Source organism: Anabrus simplex, chromosome 4 (genome assembly GCF_040414725.1).
Source record: "Anabrus simplex isolate iqAnaSimp1 chromosome 4, ASM4041472v1, whole genome shotgun sequence".
In the NCBI taxonomy this organism is placed as follows: Eukaryota; Metazoa; Arthropoda; class Insecta; order Orthoptera; family Tettigoniidae; genus Anabrus; species Anabrus simplex.
This window is the reverse complement of record NC_090268.1, coordinates 373,319,153-373,340,857: the sequence shown is the minus strand read 5'-3', so window position 1 is coordinate 373,340,857 and position 21,705 is coordinate 373,319,153. Positions and strand designations below refer to the sequence as shown.

The 21,705-nt window shown below is 39.2% G+C and overlaps 2 protein-coding genes across 3 annotated transcripts in view; one reads left to right on the top strand and one right to left on the bottom strand.

The window, feature by feature from the left end:
• Positions 1–2,679: 2,679 nt before the first annotated feature.
• mEFTu2 (mitochondrial translation elongation factor Tu 2) lies at positions 2,680–6,269 on the bottom strand. Its single transcript, XM_067145819.2, has one exon. The coding sequence runs from the start codon at positions 6,267–6,269 to the stop codon at positions 4,830–4,832; it is 1,440 nt and encodes a 479-aa protein (XP_067001920.2). The 3' UTR covers positions 2,680–4,829.
• A 286-nt stretch (positions 6,270–6,555) lies between these two features.
• The window catches only part of PIG-O (phosphatidylinositol glycan anchor biosynthesis class O), a 91,947-nt gene continuing 76,797 nt past the window's right edge, over positions 6,556–21,705 (top strand). For both annotated transcript variants that reach the window (XM_067145817.2, XM_067145818.2), the window contains exon 1: positions 6,556–7,429. In XM_067145817.2, coding sequence (XP_067001918.2) covers positions 6,603–7,429 — 827 coding nt within the window. In that variant the 5' untranslated portion in view covers positions 6,556–6,602. The remainder of the gene's footprint in view (positions 7,430–21,705) is intronic.

Genomic DNA, 21,705 nt, shown 5'->3' with positions numbered 1-21,705 from the left:
TTGCAGTTGCGATAAACAGTATTCTGTAAGAAAGAAGTCGGCTCCCAGATGAAACTATCTTTATACCGATCTGTTTTCAGACCAACATTGGTTTACAGGAAAGAAAGCTGGGTGGACTCAGGATATTTCATAAGTTAGAATTAACAGAGATGAAATTAGCGAGAATGATTGCTGGTACAAACAGGCAGGTACCGGTGGGTGCTCAGAATGAGGAGATAATGGCTAAGTTAGGAATCATCTCAACTGATGAAGCTGTATGCATTAATCGGCTCCAGTACTGAGGTCATGTGAGGCAAATGGAGAATAATGGACTCAGCCATGGAGGTAAGAGAAGTAGAGGGAGACCAAGATGGCAGTGGTAGCAGTTGATTTCTAATGATTTAAAGATAAGAGGTACAGTATAGAACTAATGAGGCCAGAGAGCTAGTTACAAACAGGACTGTGGCAGTATTTAGTAAATGCATGGAGGTTTGCAGACTGACTGCTGAAAGGCATAACAGTCTATAATGAAGATGTTTGTATGCATGTTGAAATAGGATGAACATATTTTGCAGATGGTAGGATTCCAAATATAATCTCTTCGACCACCAGCTTTCCACAATTTATGAATATCCTTGCGTTTCGAGAATATAAAAAATGTAATATTTCTTTGCCAGCCAATTTTTGTGCAGTTCAGTGTACAAGGCATAGCCTACTGAAAACGTGTTTAAGAATGTTGACATACTATTTACACTGTTTTAGCATCCTTTTATCAACCAGGTTTTTAAAAAAGATAAGAGAGTCAAAATTTTGCCTCAAAAGATATATTTTTTAAATGACAGTGAATCTGACACAGGTCTCTCTTATTTTGACACACTCTTATCCAATGATCTTAATAGCAAAAGATGGTGAGGACATAATCAGCTACACTGAGAGTAAACTGATCAATGTTGATATTTAACTAAATTCAAGTAATTTTCAACATTTTCAAAATGCTTTTATCCAATTCAAATTCCAAGTCAGGCACTTTGAAAGGATTTTCAATTTTAATTATAATGATATAAGCTTCTTGGTAACATGAATTAATAATGATGGAAAGCTACCAAGATGTGGTGGTTCAGACCTCATTTCCATCCAACTGAAATAAAAATGAGTAGAACTCGCTTATATGCATCGCAGGCGAGTTGCTATCAACTGTCAACAAGATGTCTCTTAGTGACAATCCATTAGTCTAGACAGACCTGGCTCTTAGCAACATTCCATTGGCACATATTTTTTTTTTTTTTTTTTGCTAGGGGCTTTACGTCGCACCGACACAGATAGGTCTTATGGCGACGATAGGATAGGAAAGGCCTAGGAGTTGGAAGGAAGCGGCCGTGGCCTTAATTAAGGTACAGCCCCAGCATTTGCCTGGTATGAAAATGGGAAACCACGGAAAACCATCTTCAGGGCTGCCGATAATGGGATTCGAACCTACTATCTCCCGGATGCAAGCTCACAGTGGCACATAATTAATAACCATAGAAGCGATTGAGGTACGGCTTTGGTCTATTCATTTGTCACAGTTAGCAATCACACCTTCCTGTACTGAATTCTGGGAGCAGAGCCATTCTATTATAATTTTCGATCAATGGAAGTGACTGTTAATTTGGGAAGAATGAAAAATGTTGAATATTTTTTAATAGTTCCCTATAAAAGTAAATATATATTTTGGGCGACTTGGTAAAGAACACAACTCTCAGACAAGTACTACAAGGTAAGATTTATATGATTTACCTTTCAAAATAATGTAATTTGTATGTAGTCAATGCAGTCAAAAGGAACAACCAAAACACTGTATAAAAAAATATATATCAGGGCCTCTCAAACGCCCAAAATCTCACGCATGCAAGAGGCACAGAGGTTCTGTGCACACTGCATCGATCCGACTCGGCCCTGTTCGGACCAACGTTTTGTCTCGGCGTGAATCAGCTAATCTCTGCTTGGATTGTGGAGCGCTGCAGAGCAAGTGAGGTAGAGGGGAGACAGGCGGAGCAAGCGAGACAGACACAGGGAAAGAGAGGAACAGCGCTATTGATCAAAATCGAAGATTAGGGGTCTGTGCTTTGGTCAACCTAGCCAAGTCGTCTTTTGCACCTTGCACTGTGCAATGCACTGGTGCATGCACTCTGAGAGGCCCTGATACATATCTACGCTGATGACATGGTCTTTACTTCTAATGGACCTGCAGGATGCATTGGAAAATCTTGCAACCTGGGCAAACCTACATGGCCTACACATACACTAAATAAGGCCAAGGTGTTCAGAAACATTGGAAAGCTAGGACTTCACGATAAAGACATATCCTTAGCAAGAGAAAAACTACAGGTAGCCTACAATCATCCTGCAAGTATCTAGGTATAACACTGCAACCGCTTATAGAATTATTTACGACGCACCTGAAAGAAAGGATCACATGTGCATTACTGGCCACGAACTTCCCGCGTTTATCCCTGGAAACAGCTATGCAGTTGTTCTGATTAAAAGATTATCCCTATATCATGTCTGTAAGTACGGGCCGTGAAAGCATCAATGGCAAGATTATCCCTATTATCACCTATGGTCTAACACTGATATGGGGACACCTGACAGAACGCAACATGGAACATACTGAAAAAGAAGACTTCTGTGAAGAAAAAAAGCACTATGCATATCAAGATTATCAGACTTAGTGGATAGATTACCTGAGGAACAACTTGGTTTCCGGAAGGGTCGTTCAACAATCGACGGCATAAAATGCCTACAAAATGATGTTGATAGATCATTGAGACTAAAAGGTGGCAAATTACATGCCATATTTATTGACTACTGCAAGGCCTTCGACCTGGTGATCAGAAAACTTATAATAGAGAAGCTAAAATCCCTAAACGGACCTCAAAACTACATATCAATGCTTATAAGGAGTATTCTTGCGAACGTGGTCCAGATCGACGACAACAGATCAGTATCCAATGTGTTAGAACAAACGAATGGTATATTGCAGGGCGACCCACTAAGCCCCCTACTGTTTAACATAGCTGTTCTGGATGTAGTATAAGTAATTAGCATGAACAACGTCACAATCTATATGTATGCGGACGACATGGTTCTAACTTCGGAATCGATTGAGCAGTTACAAGTAGCCTTTGACAAATTACTGAAATGGTCTAAAGAGAATGGGCTAAGGATGAATAAAGTGTAAACGGTCATGATGACCTTCAGAAAGGGAGGGAGACTAGCTACAAAACAAGTTATTAAATTAGAAGGGACAAACTTGCAAATAGTGAACAGTTTCAAGTATCTGGGTCTGACATTCCAAACCCATAGCGATATCTTTTCCATACATATTAAGGAGAAGGTAGTGTCCGCAGTGGCTTCAATGAGTGAAATGAAGAATATCAGTCAACTTTCGCTCAAAACGGCTATGGACCTATTTAAGCTGAAAGTGACACCCGTCTTGATGTATGCTCTGGAATGCATATGGGACCACCTGAAGAAGAAAGACCTGAAACTATTAGAAAGTGTCAAAGCATTTGGAAAAGGCTATGAATCTTTCAAAATTCACCCCTTCCCGCCTGGTGTATGTTCTGGCTCGGCAGGAATACTACATTGAAGAACTTCGCATGCAGTTGCATCTGCCATCTACTGAGGCCTATCAACAATTATTGCACAAGCTGCAAGAGAAACGGAAGGAAATATGGGACGATTTCTATGCGACCGAAGCAATGATGTCGACTGACTGGATGGATAGGCATAGATATCAAGGATAATTAAATAAAAAACCACCTATTCAATACTTTCCACGTTTTATGTGGTTATTATCTACATGATTTTATGTAGACTTATTTGTGACTGGATGGACTCGAACTACGAACTTCGACATGTAGTTACCCGCCTTGCAGTCCATGGGTTTCACCATAGAGTATGTAGCATGAAGAAGTTCCACGTCCCGGATATACAGTGTCTGTGTGAACTATGCGGACGGCCATGTAACAGATATCACGTACTGTGGTGTAATCGACGCGGTTCCTCTCTAAGAAAGTTCTGTGAAAATTAATTATTCCATGCACATTGTGCGAAATTCTGTACTATTATTTTTATATCAAAGATCACCCTATCTAATCTAGACTTGTATATGTAATGGTTAAAGGAACCTTTTTCCTAGAAGATCTGAAGAATCACCTCCAGCTACCAGTAACAGCAACACAGGATCAAATGATTCAAGGACAAAAAGAGAAATTGACCAGTGTAAACCTAGAATGTTATGCTTCAGATACCACGTTACACCAAGACTGGACTAGAGTTATGAACTAGTGATCAGATTAAATATCCATGGTTTTCAACAGAAATTATATACACTTAAACTATTCCATGAACCCACCAGCAAGTGCATATGTGAACTATGCAGGCGAGAATGTGGAAAGTATCACATTCAATGGTGAACAAAAGTGTCAAAATCAGTAACAGCTTACAATACGGAACTGTAAAATAGCAAATGCACAAGACAGTCCATAATAAATTATTGGTGTAAAGTTAAACCATTTTTGGCCATTGGCTACAATAAATGATTTTACTGTTTATGAGCAAGTTTCATCATGAAAATGGGTTCATGTTCTGGCAGAAAGCCAAAATGATCTGCAGGAACATGACACATTAGTACTGTGGACTGAGCACATATTTTTTCCAGTTGGAAGTACAACACATTAAATATTGACTTATTTTGGGAAATCACATTTTGCCTAGAATAAGGGTTTAGTCATTCCCAAAAGCACTACAGTGACACAGATTCTCCATGAACCAACATCTGATAGGTTGTTTTGAGCACTAGAAAATTATACATTAGGTACTTGTACTTTAATTAATTTCATATTTCCAATCTGAATTCTATTTAATACTTCTGTTATTATTCCTGTAATAACAGTGGAGTTATTTTCACGAATTGTAAATGGTTGCCCTCTTGACATCACCATTGATCTGAGTAAAGTAAGGTATACTGTTCCATGTTCGCCTGGCATAATCATTCCAACATCACTCTCCAAGTCAACACGACATTGAATATTCCAAGTTTTACTAAAGAGCTGCTGGATAAATTTGGTTGTCAGAGGCTTACTCCGTCCACCCTCTGACTTTGAAAGACAGTATATCTTAGCTTTGAAGTGATTACTTAAAGTTTCACTACCACTTGCACATAAAAGCATACCCCGTTTTACAGCATCTATACGAATTCCTCGAAGCAGGGCACCTAAATTATCACCAGCTTTGGCACTAGGGACAGATTTCTTGAAAATCTGAACATCTGACACAGTTGTCTTCAGTTTTATATCAAAACCAAGAAGTTCTGCTTCTGCATTCTTATTCAAGATTCCTTGTTTCAAAGTTCCAATTACTACAGTACCTCTACCAGGGACAGTGAAGGCGTTGTCAATAGGTAACATGAATGGTGATTTGAAATCCCTTTCAGGAGTGGGTATATGTTCATCAATTGCATCCAATAACTTCCTAATTGCCGGTTCACCAAATTCACTTGTATCTCCTTGTAGAGCTAATAGTGCAGAGCCACATACTACAGGTGTATGAAGACCATCAAATCCAAAATCAGTCAATAATTCTCGAATCTCAATTTCAACCAGGTCTACCACATCATTATCAACTAAATCTACTTTGTTTATAAATACCACTATCTTCTCGATACCTATTTGCTTAGCCAGCAACAAATGTTCCCGAGTTTGGGGCATCTGACCATCAGTGGCAGCTACAACTAGGACTGCACCATCCATCTGAGAAGCACCAGAGATCATATTCTTGACAAAGTCAGAATGACCAGGACAATCTGTATGGGCATAGTGCCTGCTTTTCGTATTGAATTCTATGTGCGTAACATTAATAGTTATTCCCCGAGCTTTTTCTTCCGGAGCCTTATCAATTTCGTCGTAAGACACATACTTCGAAAAGCCATCTTTATTAAGGACTTTCGTTATTGCAGCAGTGAGAGTGGTTTTCCCGTGGTCAACATGCCCAATTGTTCCAATATTGCAATGTTTACGTTCTCCCGAGTCTTCTCGAACCACTTTACTGGAACAGAATAAACGTGCCGCAATTTTGAGGATGTCATGTCTTTTGAACAAATAATTTATGAAATGAAGCTGTGAATATGAATTAACATGTCCAAAACAACTTCCTCTAGTCGTTGCGAAGCTCTTATTTTCTTCTAACCTCCAAAGGATAACACCAATATTTCTAACGCGGGACACCGCATATACTCGAAGCGCCATTTCTTTCTCAACTATATGAGCTATGAAGTTCAAGGAAAGATATATCCCCAGATCCCCACCGTTATCTAGATATAGCAATCTATTTTTAAATAACGTAAATCATATAATAATATAACTTTATAATTAATAGTGTTTCATAGTATTTAACAAATGGAGCCATTTCATGCACGACGAAATTTGAGCAGTCATATAAATGATGAAAGTTTATATAGTACAGCAGGTGGTGTAACTTTTATCCTGTTATCTTTGCCAGCAATTGCCCCGCCTCCAAATTCAGCATGGATGCTGTGTACATGTCATGATAGTGTGTAGTGTCGAAAATGTAAATGAAAAATGGGGAGACATTGGAAATATTTTTTCTTGTTACTGTGGTTTTCTTATTTACTTGTGTCTGGAGTTCTATTATTTGCTCGTGGATTTCTACTCAGTCGAATATCTCTTCCATATAATGCGACATGTATAGCTACTGATATGTGCAGTATTGTGGACACTCATTCTTACGACTTAAATACCACGAAATTAACATCACAGTGTTTGAACGATGACCAGTTTAGTGCTACGGACAGTGAGGTACGATGTGCGCCAAGCAGAGCAAAAGTGATTTTAATTGTTATAGATGCTTTAAGGTACGATTTTGTTCTGTATGATGAAAGTGCACAAGATTCTCAACGATTTGCGTACCAAAATAAACTAACTGTTGTTAATGATTTGTTAATTAATAAGCCTAATAACTCAAAGCTTTATAAATTCGTTGCTGACCCTCCTACTACTACTATGCAGAGACTCAAAGGTATTACGACGGGGAGTTTACCAACGTTCATCGACGTTGGGTCAAATTTTGCTACACCTGAAATAAACGAAGATAATATAATTGATCAGTTGCAGAAATATAACAGAAATGTTGTCTTTATGGGTGATGATACTTGGGTTGGACTTTATCCTTCGAGGTTTGTTAGAGAATTTTCATATCCATCATTTAATGTCTGGGATTTGGATACTGTTGATAATGGAATAAAGGATCATCTTATACCTGAAATAAAGAAGAGCGACTGGCAGTTGTTCGTTGCACATTTCTTGGGAGTGGATCATTGTGGACATCGATATGGACCCTATCATTCAGAAATGAGCAGAAAACTGAAGGAAATGAACAATGTTATAAGGTAAGAATTTATTGACATGCTGTTTGAAACGAGTTCAACAACAGACATAAAATAGGCTTGAAAAATAGGGATTTTTTTTTTTTTTTTCACAATCAATTTGCCTTACGTCGCACTGACACAGATAGGTCTTACGGTGACGATGGGACAGGAACCGGCTAGGACTGGGAAGGAAGCGGCCGTGGCCTTAATTAAGGTACAGCCCAGCATTTACCTGGTGTGAAATGAGAAAGCACGGAAAACAATCTTCAGGGCTGCCGACAGTGGGGTTGGAACCCACTATCTTCCGAATACTGGATACTGATTCACAATTAAGTATTTATTTTCCACCTAGTCGATACAATGATTGCTTAAGGCAATTTTTAATGGTCAAAAGTGGTACATGTTTCGTATATTATCAACATCTTCAGCCACATAACACTGTTTAGATGAAAAATGTATAAAATTGACAAAGTAATGCTTTAGAGGAAGTGTCCTTAAAATTAACATCTATTAACAGCTATTAACAGCTATCGAGCTCGGTAAATAAGGATTTAGGGGTGGGGACGAACGGTAAAATTCTCAAACAGTAAGCTAAGTGCTACTGGCTACCCATCTCTGCCTTAGGCAGTATATTTTTAATACTGGGCACGCACACACTCTCACCCACTCTCTTTCTCGGTAAAACTCCAGCCCTAGAGACAAGATATTTCTAATGTTATAAGTAAGTTGAAATTAATGAAATCTTACTTGGAATGCGTCTCAGAGGAGAGATGTGTTCATTGCGATGTCCAGGAACCCACCATCCTGCCCCAAGAACTAATTTACTTTTATAACCTAATGAGTATTGCACGCCATTTTCATTTCTGAAGTAGCTACTTGCATTCCTATTGGCCATTCTGAAGTGGCACGTGATCTCATTCCTGTCAGTAATGTTAGTCGTAATCTGTTACCAACCCCAGCACAATAAAAGCACAAGGATATGTAACATGTTAAGGAAACAATGTACAATACAGAACAGCAATAAAGTTATGTGAAACTTACCTTAATGTAGAGGAGGGTATAGCGTTGCTACAGCCTTCAGGAATTCGTGCACCTACACGAAACTAGAGACCTAGGGCCGTTTTTACGGCTTCCAACCTGGAGGCTTATGCCCCCAGACCGTCTTTGCTTGTCTGTATGTCACTGGTCTTGTCCAGGTCCTATCCTAACCATCTGCATGGCAAGAACAAGTCCTCACCAATCGTGTAACAATAATCACCACCACCACTTGTCGTGATAGACAGGATTAGAGCTTGTAGGAGAATGTCAGATTGGTTGGATCGTTCCCGAGCGGATGGAGCGTTAGGGTTGGGAAGTTTCAACTAAGGTACAGAAAAGAAGGTTAGCCAATGGAGTAGAATCCCACGATGATATTTTATTCTCAACTGAAGTAATTACAAGTATGTACACTTATGTACAAGTATATTAAGACTTAACTCTGGTAAGTCTTGAGCGAGAAGTTTTCAAACGGCCTTTCTGTTCAAAGTTAAGTTAAGAGAATTATTATTATTATTATTATTACTTGCATAAGCACTCTGTCGACCGACGGGAGTTCCGACTGCAACTCATCCGCGAATTAGTGGTAGACGCCCTGAATAACGGCTTCTCTGCCCTTATATAGCCTCTGTGGCCCCACCCAATGTTCTAGAACCTTGTAGATTATCTTTCTGCGTGACTACCGAACTTTCTGTAGTTCTGACCGATCAGATGCCTGTATTCTCTGTACATTTCCTGCACGTGTTAGCATTGCTCATGGCCTGACCTATGCACCGGTCAACATGACTCGCGTCCTCGTGCCTGTGATTCTATGCGTATGACAAACTTCTCTCGTACAATATTAAATAGATGGAAGGATCCACCTTTCAATACTCCGTTTTTAAGTTGAACCAAATAAGTTACAGCATGTTCATTTGGGACCGGTTTCAACACATTTGAAGTGTCATCATCAGCCAATTAGCAAAGCAGTGCAAAAATTAAGGTATAAAGGTCTGCTTGCTCACAGTCAAATGGTTTTGCTCACTAACCAGACCTAACCAACCCAAAACAATGATTTTGACACTAGCCGGACCTAACCAATCCAGAACAATCTCTTTCTCACTGACCCAAAATATAAATTAATTCAGCTTTTCCACACTGTGTAATATAGAATGCGCTGCTATCAGTCCAATATCACTAGTCTTATTTCCCAAATGAACAGATTGGCAGCATTGTTAGATCATCCAAGCACGAACTCACGTCCTCAGTGAGAAGACCGCGAGAAGTAAACTAACGACAGTCATTCCACGCGCAGCTGAATGTAGTGAGTATTGGGTGGTGCAGCGTCAACTAATGATCTGCAGTCACTTAAGTGTGGCACCACTCAGTATTCGGGAGATGGTTGGTTCGAACCCCACTGTTGGTAGCCCATGGTTTCCCATTTTCACACCTGGCAAATGCTGGGGCTGTACCTTAATTAAGGCCACGGCTGCTTCCTTCCCATTCCTAGCCCTTTCCTGTCCCATCGTCGTCATAAGATCTATCTGTGTTGGTGCGACATTAAGCAACATGAAAAAAGTAATGTGGAATTGCTTTTAGAAGAGAGCTGTATACATTCTGTTACCAACCAGCTAAGAATAAATGTGCAAGTATATAACTTTTATAACTTATGGCTGCGGCACATACTGTCCACATGGCAAGAAAAGAGTTCATTTAGTAGCATTTACCTATATTTGTGCTCGTCTTAGTTCTTAAGTAGTCAGGTTTGCAGCCTTGTGCACCATGCGATCACGTTGTCCACGAGAAATAAACATACGACAGTCATACCGCACCTAGATGTTGGCGATGCAAGTGGTGGCCCATGGTAGTAATGTTGCATTAACTGGGCTGGAATTATGCCCAATCTTTTGTTAATAATAAGAGAGAAAAGCACACAACGTGCATAGGGATTCTATAGTTGAAGCACCGCACAGTTCAGTTATTGATATTAATTGTTTTGTGCATTATTATTATTCTCGTGTCAGGAACATCTAGAATATACAGTTACAATTACACTCGGTCACATTACACACATTTTGACCATAACTTTGCTACAACAAGTGCATTCTGTGTGCCTTGAATTAATAGTAGTAGTAATAATAATAATAATAATAATAATAATAATAATAATAATAATAATAATGTTACTGGCTTTACGTCCCACTAATGGTTTTCGGAGATACTGAGGTGCCGAAATTTAGTCCCGCAAGAGTTATTTTATGTGCCAATAAATCTACTGACATGAGGCTGACGTATTTGAGCACCTTCATATACCACCAGACTGAACCAGGATCGAACCTGCCAAGTTGGGGTCAGAATGCCAGCACCTCAACCGTCTGAGTCACTCAGCCCGTCAGTGTGCCGAATTCATCTTCTGGACAGGAGACATTGAAGCATGTGCTGTAGAGTATGGTCTGCCCCACATTTACACTTGATCTGTTTACCATCAGTGTAGGACTAACCCCAACTCGTCACTTAGGATCTGCCCACACCTGATCTCAGCCTAGTCAGGGATTTCTATGTTGTCCAGTTCTCTTTGTAGCCAGGTGATAAGCATTCAGCTACTGTTATCTGTGCAGGGATGTTGGGAGATCTTGTTATTCATGGCTGTAATCTTGCTGGGGTTGTACCTTAATTAAGGCCATGGCCGCTTCCTTCCCATTCCTAGGCCTTTCCTTTCCCATTGTCGTCATAAGACTTATCTGTGTCGGTGCGACATAAAGCAAATAGCATCTATGCTATTCGACCTCTCTTGGTCAACTCTTGTTATTTTCCAACCTGACGCTATTAGGTTTGTGAGGGCTAGGGAGTCTTTCATTGTCACGCCCTTCGTGGCCCTTGTCTTCCTTTGGCCGATATCTTCCCATTTTTCGAAGTGTCGGATCCCTTTCATTTTTTCCCTCCGATTAGTGTTATATAGAGGATGGTTGCCTAGTTGTATTTCCTCTTAAAAGAATAATCACCACCACCACCCCAGAGAGTAGAGTTGGAGGCTCGGTTCTGGCTGATACTCTTGTGTTGTTATTTCATGAGTGTGTTGATGCTGAGTGATGCTCTGATGCTCTTTTGTTGTTAGTTTATGAGAGTGCCATTGGGAGCGTTGTTAGGTGCTACCAGCTGTTGAAGAAACTACATGTTTATTGTGCAAGGGTGCCAACACCTATTGGTTTGCACACATCCTGACTGATGACAAAAAGACGTTGGTTTCTGGCTGATGACAAAAAGACATTGGTCTCACATGTCAGAGTGTTTAGCAGAAAGCCTCTCGAAGGGCACGGGGCCTCTGTTTTGTGTCGGCCAGTGGCCACGAGAAATAAATTATGTTTGTTGTGCGAGGGGGCTGACATCTAGTGGTTTGCACATGTCCTGGCTAGTAACAACCAACCATTGTTCTTAACATGCCAGGCGTGCTTAGCAAAAAGGTTCTCGAAGGAAATGAGTCCACACTGTTTCATTTTAGCCATTGGCCCACCCTGTCGGTGGCTGCGATGAATTCAAAGTTATAACTTTCTTGTTCAAAAGATCCAGTAGCGAGGTAAAGTTGGCTATTACCTCTAACTGCATTGAATTATATAAAATGCATCCAATTGTAGTGAGTGTTCAATGGAGAGTTATGGGTAATGCTGCAAAATTTCTCTGTATTTAATTATAAAAGCAAGTTTCTTCTGAGGGCAGGATGGTGGGATTTGATCATTGGCAATGATCACACCTCTCTCTATAAGCATTTTCAGGTAACATTAATATTTATCATCTCGCACAGTAATGTGTAAGATGCTGGGGGCTCCTGTCATAAGATTCTACCCTCCTCTGAGTGACTGCATTCATTGTGAAACAAGGGATGGTAATGATGTTATCGATGAGCTTCTTTCTTGTCAGCTCCTTGTTTCTATGGGTGGTTGCTGCCTCCTGCTGACAATCCTTCGTCAGTTGGCTGCATTGCCAGCAGATAATTCCTCTGGAGCCTCGGCACTCCTAACTAACCTAACCCCATGGCATTACAGCCCTGAAGGGCCTTGGCCTACCAAGTGACCACTGCTCAGCCCGAAGGCCTGCAAATTACGAGGTGTTGTGTGGACAGCACAACGAATCCTCTTGGCCATTATTCTTGGCTTTCTAGACCGGGGCCACTATTTCACCGTCAGATAGCTCCTCAATTGTAATTACGTAGGGTGAGTGGACCTTGAACCAGCCCTCAGATTCAGGTAAAAACCCTGAACTGGCCGGTAATCAAACCTGCGGCCTCCGGGTAAGAGACTGGCACGCAACCCCTACACCACGGGGCCAGTACAGCCTCAGCACTCCGGTGGAGATGAACAGATCTCCAGGTTCACCCTTGACTGCTCAAACCCTTGCCAAAGGAGTCAAAGTTGCTGTCATCTTCGCCGCTTCCATCCTCAGGGTGATGGTGAAGGCCTCCTTAAGGCAATGCTCCCCACTTACCAGCAGTTGCTGGTGGATCGTGGCATCACAAAAGCACGTCAATGAAGGTATATGCAGCCTCTCCTTGTGTATGCTCTAGTGCCTTATAGGTTTCTGTTCTACCTCGGTAACGAATTCCTGCAGCAACTCACGCTGTATCCTCTTCTTCAGTTGGATTCTGTAGACAGCTGCCAGCTGATGGTCACAATAGTGTCCCTCAAGCACACTCGCATCTTCTTGGTACACAGCACCCGCCTGGACACTGTAGCACCTCTGCCACTCGTCCGTGCAGCCTGGCATTTAGCCTTGATTTTCCCACGTACTGTACACTTATGTAGTCTACTGCACAGACTACTTTCCAGCTTCTACATATTAACACATGAATTGAATAATTCGCAGAATAGACGTAGTCTATGTAGGCCTAAACTACACTAGTGTCCGAAAGTTAAGCATAATCACTAAACGAGGCCATACCGCCTGGTAGGAATGTCAGACAGATTGCTGAATCACACACCATGTGTCACACAACTAGTCCAGAAAACAGTGTCAGGAAGGTTCTGATAGCTAAGGTACACCTTTGACTACAAATAACAAAACTTGGCATTGTCTTCCACAACGAAAAATGCTGTTAATAGTGTGTATGAATACCCACATGCTTCACAGAGATGTGGCATGCTCTCTATTAGATGGTCCAAGAGCTTTTGTGGCAGTCGATCCCGTTCCTCCAAAAGGGCAGTGCGAAGGTCTTGGAAGGTCGTTGGTGGAGGCTGACGGGATGCAATTCACCTCCCCAGTGCTTCCCAAGCATGTTCTATAGGATTCAGATCCACAGACCTCACTGGCCAGTCCATGCAATGAATGTCCTCCTCAGCCAGATATTCATCCACCAGAGCAGCACGTGCAGTCGGGCATTATCGTCCATTAAGAGGAAGTCTGGACCAACCGCACCTTTGAAGAGTCGAACATGTGAATGTACTTGCTCTAGGTATCTTACAGTAAAACTGCGCCCTGTTTGCCTGACATAAGTTTTTTCACATTGATGTACTTCAATTTGTAAACTCCTGATTCTGAATGTTTGTTTTTTCCTAGGGAATTAACACTATTGTAAATAAAGAATTTTTGCTTTGTATTATTGCTGGTTGAGTACGCGATCTTATAGTTATATAATCTAAACAAATTCATTACTGTATATAAGTTAGGGTTATTGAACGTGAACTTGGCATATTTATCTTTCTTTTTTATTTCGGGTGTTAGATTAGTTTGTAACTTCTGTTTGAATTTTCCAATTATTTTGTTTACCATTTTTAGTTCAAATCCGTTGTATTGGGCTTGTTTACGGATAAAGAGCAGTTCTTTTTCTCGTTCCGTGTGTGTGTAAGGGGTATTTTAAATGCTCTATATATGTAACTGTAGTAAGCTGACCTTTCTTGTGATTCCGGATGCAATGAGTAGTTTTTTATTGTAATGGGAGTAAAAGTGGGTTTCCTGTGTATCTTGAAGACAAACTCTTCCTTTTTCCGTGTTATATTTATATCTAAAAAATTTATGGAACCTTCTTTTTCTTTTTCTACTGTAAACTTTATTCTAGAATCCAGTGTATTTAATTTATTAAGGATATCATCACTGTTGTTCACTCTTCGGTCTACTACTATAAAAGTGTTGTCTACAAAGCGTATCCATAAATTGAGACCTTCTATTTGTCCTATTATTTTGGTATGTTCGAGGTAATCAAGATAAATATTGGCTAAAATGCCCGAAGCGGGAGCACCCATAGGGAGGCCTTGCTGTCTATATATCTTCTTATCGAAATTGAAGTAATTGTGCCTCATAACGAATTTGAGTATATTAATAAAATCTTCTATTTCTGGTAGGCTGAGTTGGTTGTGTTCTATTAGATTCTTCCTGATAATTTTTATTGTTTCATCCACTGGAATATTTGTATACATGTCCTTGATGTCAAAGGAACATGTTACTTGATGTGGTGTTAATTTAAAGTTTTTGAGTGCTTTGCAAAAATCTGCAGAATTTTTTTATTGGTGTCTTGTTGTAAAAAACGTAATGATTGGTTAGGAATGTATGTACGTATTGCGATGTTGTATAAGTAGGACTGCTGCGGAAGTTTATTACTGGTCTTATGGGTATTCCTTCTTTATGTAACTTGGGTAAGGCCCTTGCAGTTGGAAGACCGGGATTCATATTTATCAGTTTCTGGACATCTTGTTCACTTAAAATGAAGGTTGCATTTCTTAATAATGTTTTTAACTTTTTCTGAGTATTAGTTGTAGGGTCTTTGGCCGTGCGCGTAGAGGCGCGCGGCTGTGAGCTTGCATCCGGGAGATCGTGGGTTCGAGCCCCACGATCGGCAGCCCTGAAGATGGTTTTCCGTGGTTTCCCATTTTCACACCAGGCAAATGCTGGGGCTGTACCTTAATTAAGGCCACGGCCGCTTCCTTCCAACTCCTAGGCCTTTCCTGTCCCATCGTCGCCATAAGACCTATCTGTGTTGGTGCGACGTAAAGTAAATAGCAAAAAAAAAAAAAAAGTTGTAGGGTCTCGATCTATTTCCGAAAAAGTGCCATTGCTGAAAAAAGTTTCTGTTTTCCTGATATATTCCTCCTTATCTAAAACTACTGTTGTCCCCCCTTATCAGCTTTGGTAATTAATATTTTCTCTTGTTTTATTTTATGTGATGAACTTAAAGTGGGTTTATTTCTGTTTTGGGAAACTTTTAAGCCTTTTACAAGGTACGGAATTTTCTTCTTTACCTCGTGTCTGACGTCATTTTGAACTTCGTTAGGGAGTTTTTGTATAGCCGTTTCAACGTCTGCAATGGTAGTTATTAGATCTTTTTCTTTGTTCTTTCTTATCCAATTGAAATTAGGGCCTTGACTTAGGGTTTTCATTTCCTCCTCAGTGAAATTAACTTTAGAAATGTTCTTAACGGGAAAGGGGTATTCTTTAAATTCTGTTTCTGAATTTGAAGAGTTAGCCTTGCCTTTTTCCTTTTTTTGTCTTGGCATTTTTTAACGATATTAATATATTATTAAGTGTTTCTTGTTTTTTGCTTAAAATGTTATCCATTTCTTCATGGGTGTATCTTTGAAACGAATCCCACTCCAAGGGCAACAGTAATATTGGACTTTTGAGATGTGCCAAATACATTTTACCATTGAGAAATGCTTTCTTCCTATAAAGGTATTTTATTTCGTTTTTTAACCATATTTGAGTAACTCTTTTTTTGTGTTTCATAGTGGTGCCTAGAGGGTACGTGTTTCTTTTAGGTTTTACTTAAAAATTTTGGAACTAGGTTATCTTCGTGACAATTCTTTAAGAAATCTAAGTCCTTAGTTATCTTAGCTACCTTCCCCTTTAGATTAAAATAAATGTTGGCTTGTTTATTTGCCTGGTTGGCCTTAAGATTGCAAGTAATCAGCTTCATTTTCCGTATCAAATTCTAATCACAGAGACTTACAATAATTGAAAATCTTCCAACTTTTTGATACTTTTTATCTGCTTTTTAGCAAATTATTAATTATAAACAGTACATGTTTCGTTCTCACTTGAGAACATCTCCAGTTGTTGTTAAGCTTAGGTGAATCGCTGAGTTTCTGAATACATTATTTTCAGGTACATTGTTCTTTTTAAAGACTATTTGAATATAAATTAAATTAAAATTAAAATTAAATTAATCCAATTGCAAAATGCACTTGATTCACTATCAGGTTGGTGTACTACATGGCGTCTTAAACCTCATCCCTCCAAGTGTTCCACCATTTCGTTCACACTTCGTAAATCCCCCGTTCTACAAGGATATCACCTACTGAACCAACCGATTGCTCTTGTTGACAATCAAAAAGACTTGGGAGTGCATTTTGACAGTAAATTGTTGTTTGTCTCGCACATAAACAGGGTTACCTCACGTGCTATGTCACTCCTTGGTTTACTCTACAAGTTTTCTGACATCACAGATGTAAATGCCCTCAGAGCATTCTACGTCTCCTGTATCTTACCTATTGTTGAATACACCTCCCCAGTCTGGTCCATTTCTGCTTCTTCAAACCTCAGCCACCTTGACCGTGTACAATCTTTTTTCTGTGCTATCGTCAGAGCCAGGGTCCCTGCATGTCGCAATCTAAGCACTATCCAAGTGCTTGGGAAACTGAACCTCAAGACTCTTTCTGCTCGGAGGAAAGTAGCCGACCTAAAGCTGCTATACAAAGCAGTTAATGGTCTGTTTAGGTCTCCAGATTTAGCTTCCTTATTTCCCCTCCACGTCCCGTCCCGTAATACCAGAATGAAGACCCTATTCCATACTCCTTACTCCCGGCTTTCTCTCACCCAAAGGTCCCTTTCGGTACGTATTCCAGCAATGTTTAATACATTATCTATCAACAACAACCTAGATCTCGTCGTAACGTTTCCTTCCTTCTGTCATGATATTTATCATATAACTTAATTTTCCTTCTTGTTCTTTCCCGTTCTGCTCCTGTATTTACTGTAAATGTACTTTTCTTTGTTAATGACGTTGTTTATGTAAATATGTATTATATATGATTGTACAGTTTTTATTGTGTATATTCGTGTCCTTTGTGAGTATTTATATATCTTTCATTTTAGATTCATATCTATTGTACATAGCTCAGATCGTTGTAATTCGGCGTTATGCTGTTGCTGATCCTGAATAAATAAATAAATAAAAAAATGATGTTAAAACAATGTGGGGGTTAATGGGTTGATGAAATGAGACAGGATGAATACATAGTTAGCCCGCTTAAAAACTATATCTATTCATTGGAATAGTTGTTAAAATTTTCAACTCTGTTACACTAAAAATATCTATTTGTCTCCCAGTTAAAAGTTTTTTTTTTTTTAAATTTAATTTTATTATTTTATTTTATGATTGGCTTCTTGACACTGTTCTAATTATTGTTGAAGGTTCATTTCTTTTTCTCCTTCCAGGTAGGCTGTTATTTATTTTGAGCTTGCTTAATGTGCCCTAAATTGAGTCTAATGCGGAACTTTGAAGCTGATTGCCGGTCACTTTTTGAGAAGGAAGCTTCGTCTCAATTTCTGAAATGAAATGAGGAAAAGAGGAATTTGGTTTTTTGTAATGAAAACATGTGTCTTTGATAATAACCTAATATATAAAATGGTTCCATACCTTACTGTTGTTAGACTCCCAATTCTACTGTGACCCTGGAGAGGGAACGTTTGAAGCTGCTTTACATCTAGTATAATAATGGTGTGTGTGTTTCATTGTTTGCTCCTCCTTTTGGGGAGGCAAGGCTGCGGAGAGGGGAGGAGGCGTGTCGCTTACTGTCACGGCTTTGGCTTTAGAAGGGGTGGGGAGAGTGGTGGATGTACAAAATGGCGGAGGCTTGTTCTTATTTATCCTTTTATTGTCTGTCTTGTTTCTTTTGCCTAAAGTTTCAAGACTTGATAATATCCCTTCGAATATAGGGTTTCTATTGTCAATTGTATCATTCAGGTTATTGTCCTGATTACTTTTTTGTTCTAAATAAATATATAGATTTTCTAATGTATTTAGAAAAGCTCCTTTGTTTATTTTATGTAATATAGTTAAATTCTGCTCTATAGTTGTGAACTGATGTCTGGTTGTACTCATGTGTTGTCCCATCGCAGAAATTTTTTTATGTCTTTCAGCATTGACTTGCTCTAGGTATTTTACAGTAAAACTGCGCCCTGTTTGCCTGACGTAAGTTTTTTCACATTGATGACATTTCAATTTGTAAACTTTAAATTAACACCACATCAAGTAACATGTTCCTTTGACATCAAGGACATGTATACAAATATTCCAGTGGACGAAACAATAAAAATTATCAGGAAGAATCTAATAGAACACAAACAACTCAGCTTACCAGAAATAGAAGATTTTATTAATATACTCAAATTCGTTATGAGGCACAATTACTTCAATTTCGATAAGAAGATATATAGACAGCAAGGGTGCTCCCGCTTCGGGCATTTTAGCCAATATTTATCTTGATTACCTCGAACATACCAAAATAATAGGACAAATAGAAGGTCTCAATTTATGGATACGCTTTGTAGACGATACTTTTATAGTAGTAGACCGAAGAGTGAACAACAGTGATGATATCCTTAATAATTTAAATACACTGGATTCTAGAATAAAGTTTACAGTAGAAAAAGAAAAAGAAGGTTCCATAAATTTTTTAGATATAAATATAACACGGAAAAAGGAAGAGTTTGTCTTCAAGATACACAGGAAACCCACTTTTACTCCCATTACAATAAAAAACTACTCATTGCATCCGGAATCACAAGAAAGGTCAGCTTACTACAGTTACCTATATAGAGCATTTAAAATACCCCTTACACACACACGGAACGAGAAAAAGAACTGCTCTTTATCCGTAAACAAGCCCAATATAACGGATTTGAACTAAAAATGGTAAACAAAATAATTGGAAAATTCAAACAGAAGTTACAAACTAATCTAACACCCGAAATAAAAAAGAAAGATAAATATGCCAAGTTCACATTCGATAACCCTAACTTATATACAGTAATGAATTTGTTTAGATTATATAACTATAAGATCGCGTACTCAACCAGCAATAATACAAAGCAAAAGTTCTTTAATTACAAGTGTTAATTCCCTAGGAAAAAACAAACTTTCAGAATCAGGAGTTTACAAATTGAAGTGTCATCAGTGTGAAAAAACTTATGTCAGGCAAACAGGGCGCAGTTTTACTGTAAGATACCTAGAGCATGTCAATGCTGAAAGACATAAAAAAAATTCCGCTATGGGCCAAGACATGACTACAACCGGACATCAGTTCACAACTATAGAGCAGGATTTAACTATATTACGTAAAGTAAACAAAGGAGCTCTTCTAAATACATTAGAAAATCTATATATTTATTTAGAACAAAAAATTAATCAGGACAATAACCTGAATGATACAATTAACAATAGAAACCCTATATTCGAAGGGATATTATCAAGTCTTGAAACTTTAGGCAAAATAAATAACAGAGACAATAAAAGGATAAATAAGAACGAGCCTCCGCCATTTTGTACATCCACTCTCCCCTCACCTTCTAAAGCCGAAGCTGTGATAGTAAGCGACACGCCTCCTCCCCTCTCCGCAGCCTTGCCTCCCCGAAAGGAGGAGCAAACAACGGAACACACACACCATTATTATACTAGACGTAAAGCAGCTTCAAACTTTTCCCCTCCAGGGTCACGATAGAATTGGAGTCTAACAACAGTAAGGTATGGAACCATTTTATACATTAAGTTATTATGTAAAGACAGTCCCGACTCATTGGCTGAATGGTCAGCGTACTGGCCTTCGGTTCAGAGGGTCCCGGGTTCGATTCCCGGCCGGGTCGGGATTTTAACTTTCCCTGGTTAATTCCAATGACCCGGGGGCTGGGTGTTTGTGCTTTTCCCAACATCCCTGCAACTCACACACCACACATAACACTATCCTCCACCACAATAACACACAGTTACCTACACATGGCAAGTGCCGCCCAACCTCATCGGATGGTCTGCCTTACAAGGGCTGCACTCGGCTAGAAATAGCCACACAAAATTATTATTATATAAAGACACATGTTTTCATTACAAAATAAAATTCCTATTTTCCTCATTTCATTTCAGAAATTGAGACGAAGCTCCCTTCTCAAAAAGTGACCGGCAATCAGCTTCAAAGTTCCGCATTAGACTCAATTAAGGGCACATTAAGCAAGCTCAAAATAAATAACAGCCTACCTGGAAGGAGAGAAAGAAATGAACATTCAACAATAATTAGAACAGTGTCAAGAAGCCGATCATTTAAAAAAAAAGACCTTTTAACTGGGAGACAAACAGATATTTTTAGTGTAACAGATTTGAAACTTTTAACAACTATTCTAATGAATAGGTATAGTTTTTAAGCAGGCTAACTATGTATTCATCCTGTCTCTTTCATCAACTCATTAACCCCCACATTGTTTTAACATCCTTTTAATTTAATTTATATTCAAATAGTCTTTAAGAGGAACAATGTACCTGAAAATAATGTATTCAGAAACTTAGTGATTCACCTAAGCTTAACAACAGCTGAAGATGTTCTCAAGTGAGAAAGAAACATGTACTCTTTATAATTAATAATTTGCTAAGAAGCAAATAAAAAGTATCAAAAAGTTGGAAGATTTTCAGTTATTGTAAGTCTCTGTGACATACCACTTAGTCGAGCAGCTCTCCTTCTTTCTCTCAATTCTTCCCAATCCAAAACTTTGCAACATTTTTGTAACGCTACTCTTTTGTCGGAAATCACCCAGAACAAATCGAGCTGTTTTTCTTTGGATTTTTTCCAGTTCTTGAATCAGGTAATCCTGGTGAGTGTCCCATATACTGGAACCATAGTCTAGTTGGGGTCTTACCAGAGACTTATATGCCCTCTCCTTTACATCCTTCCTACAACCCCTAAACACCCTCATAACCATGTGCAGAGATCTGTACCCTTTATTTACAATCCCATTTATGTGATTACCCCAATGAAGATCTTTCCTTATGTTAACACCTAGATACTTACAATGATCCCCAAAAAGGAACTGAGAGGACTTTTCCTATTTGTGAAACTCACAACCTGACTTTTAACCCCGTTTATCAACATACCATTGCTTGCTGTCCATCTCAGAACATTTTCGAGGTCACGTTGCAGTTGCTCACAATCTTGTAACTTATTTATTACTGTATGGCAGCGCTGCCCAACGCGGCGCCTGCGGGTACCATGGCGCCCGAAGTGCCCTTTTATGGCGCCCTTCGCTGTTAACTTCCAAAT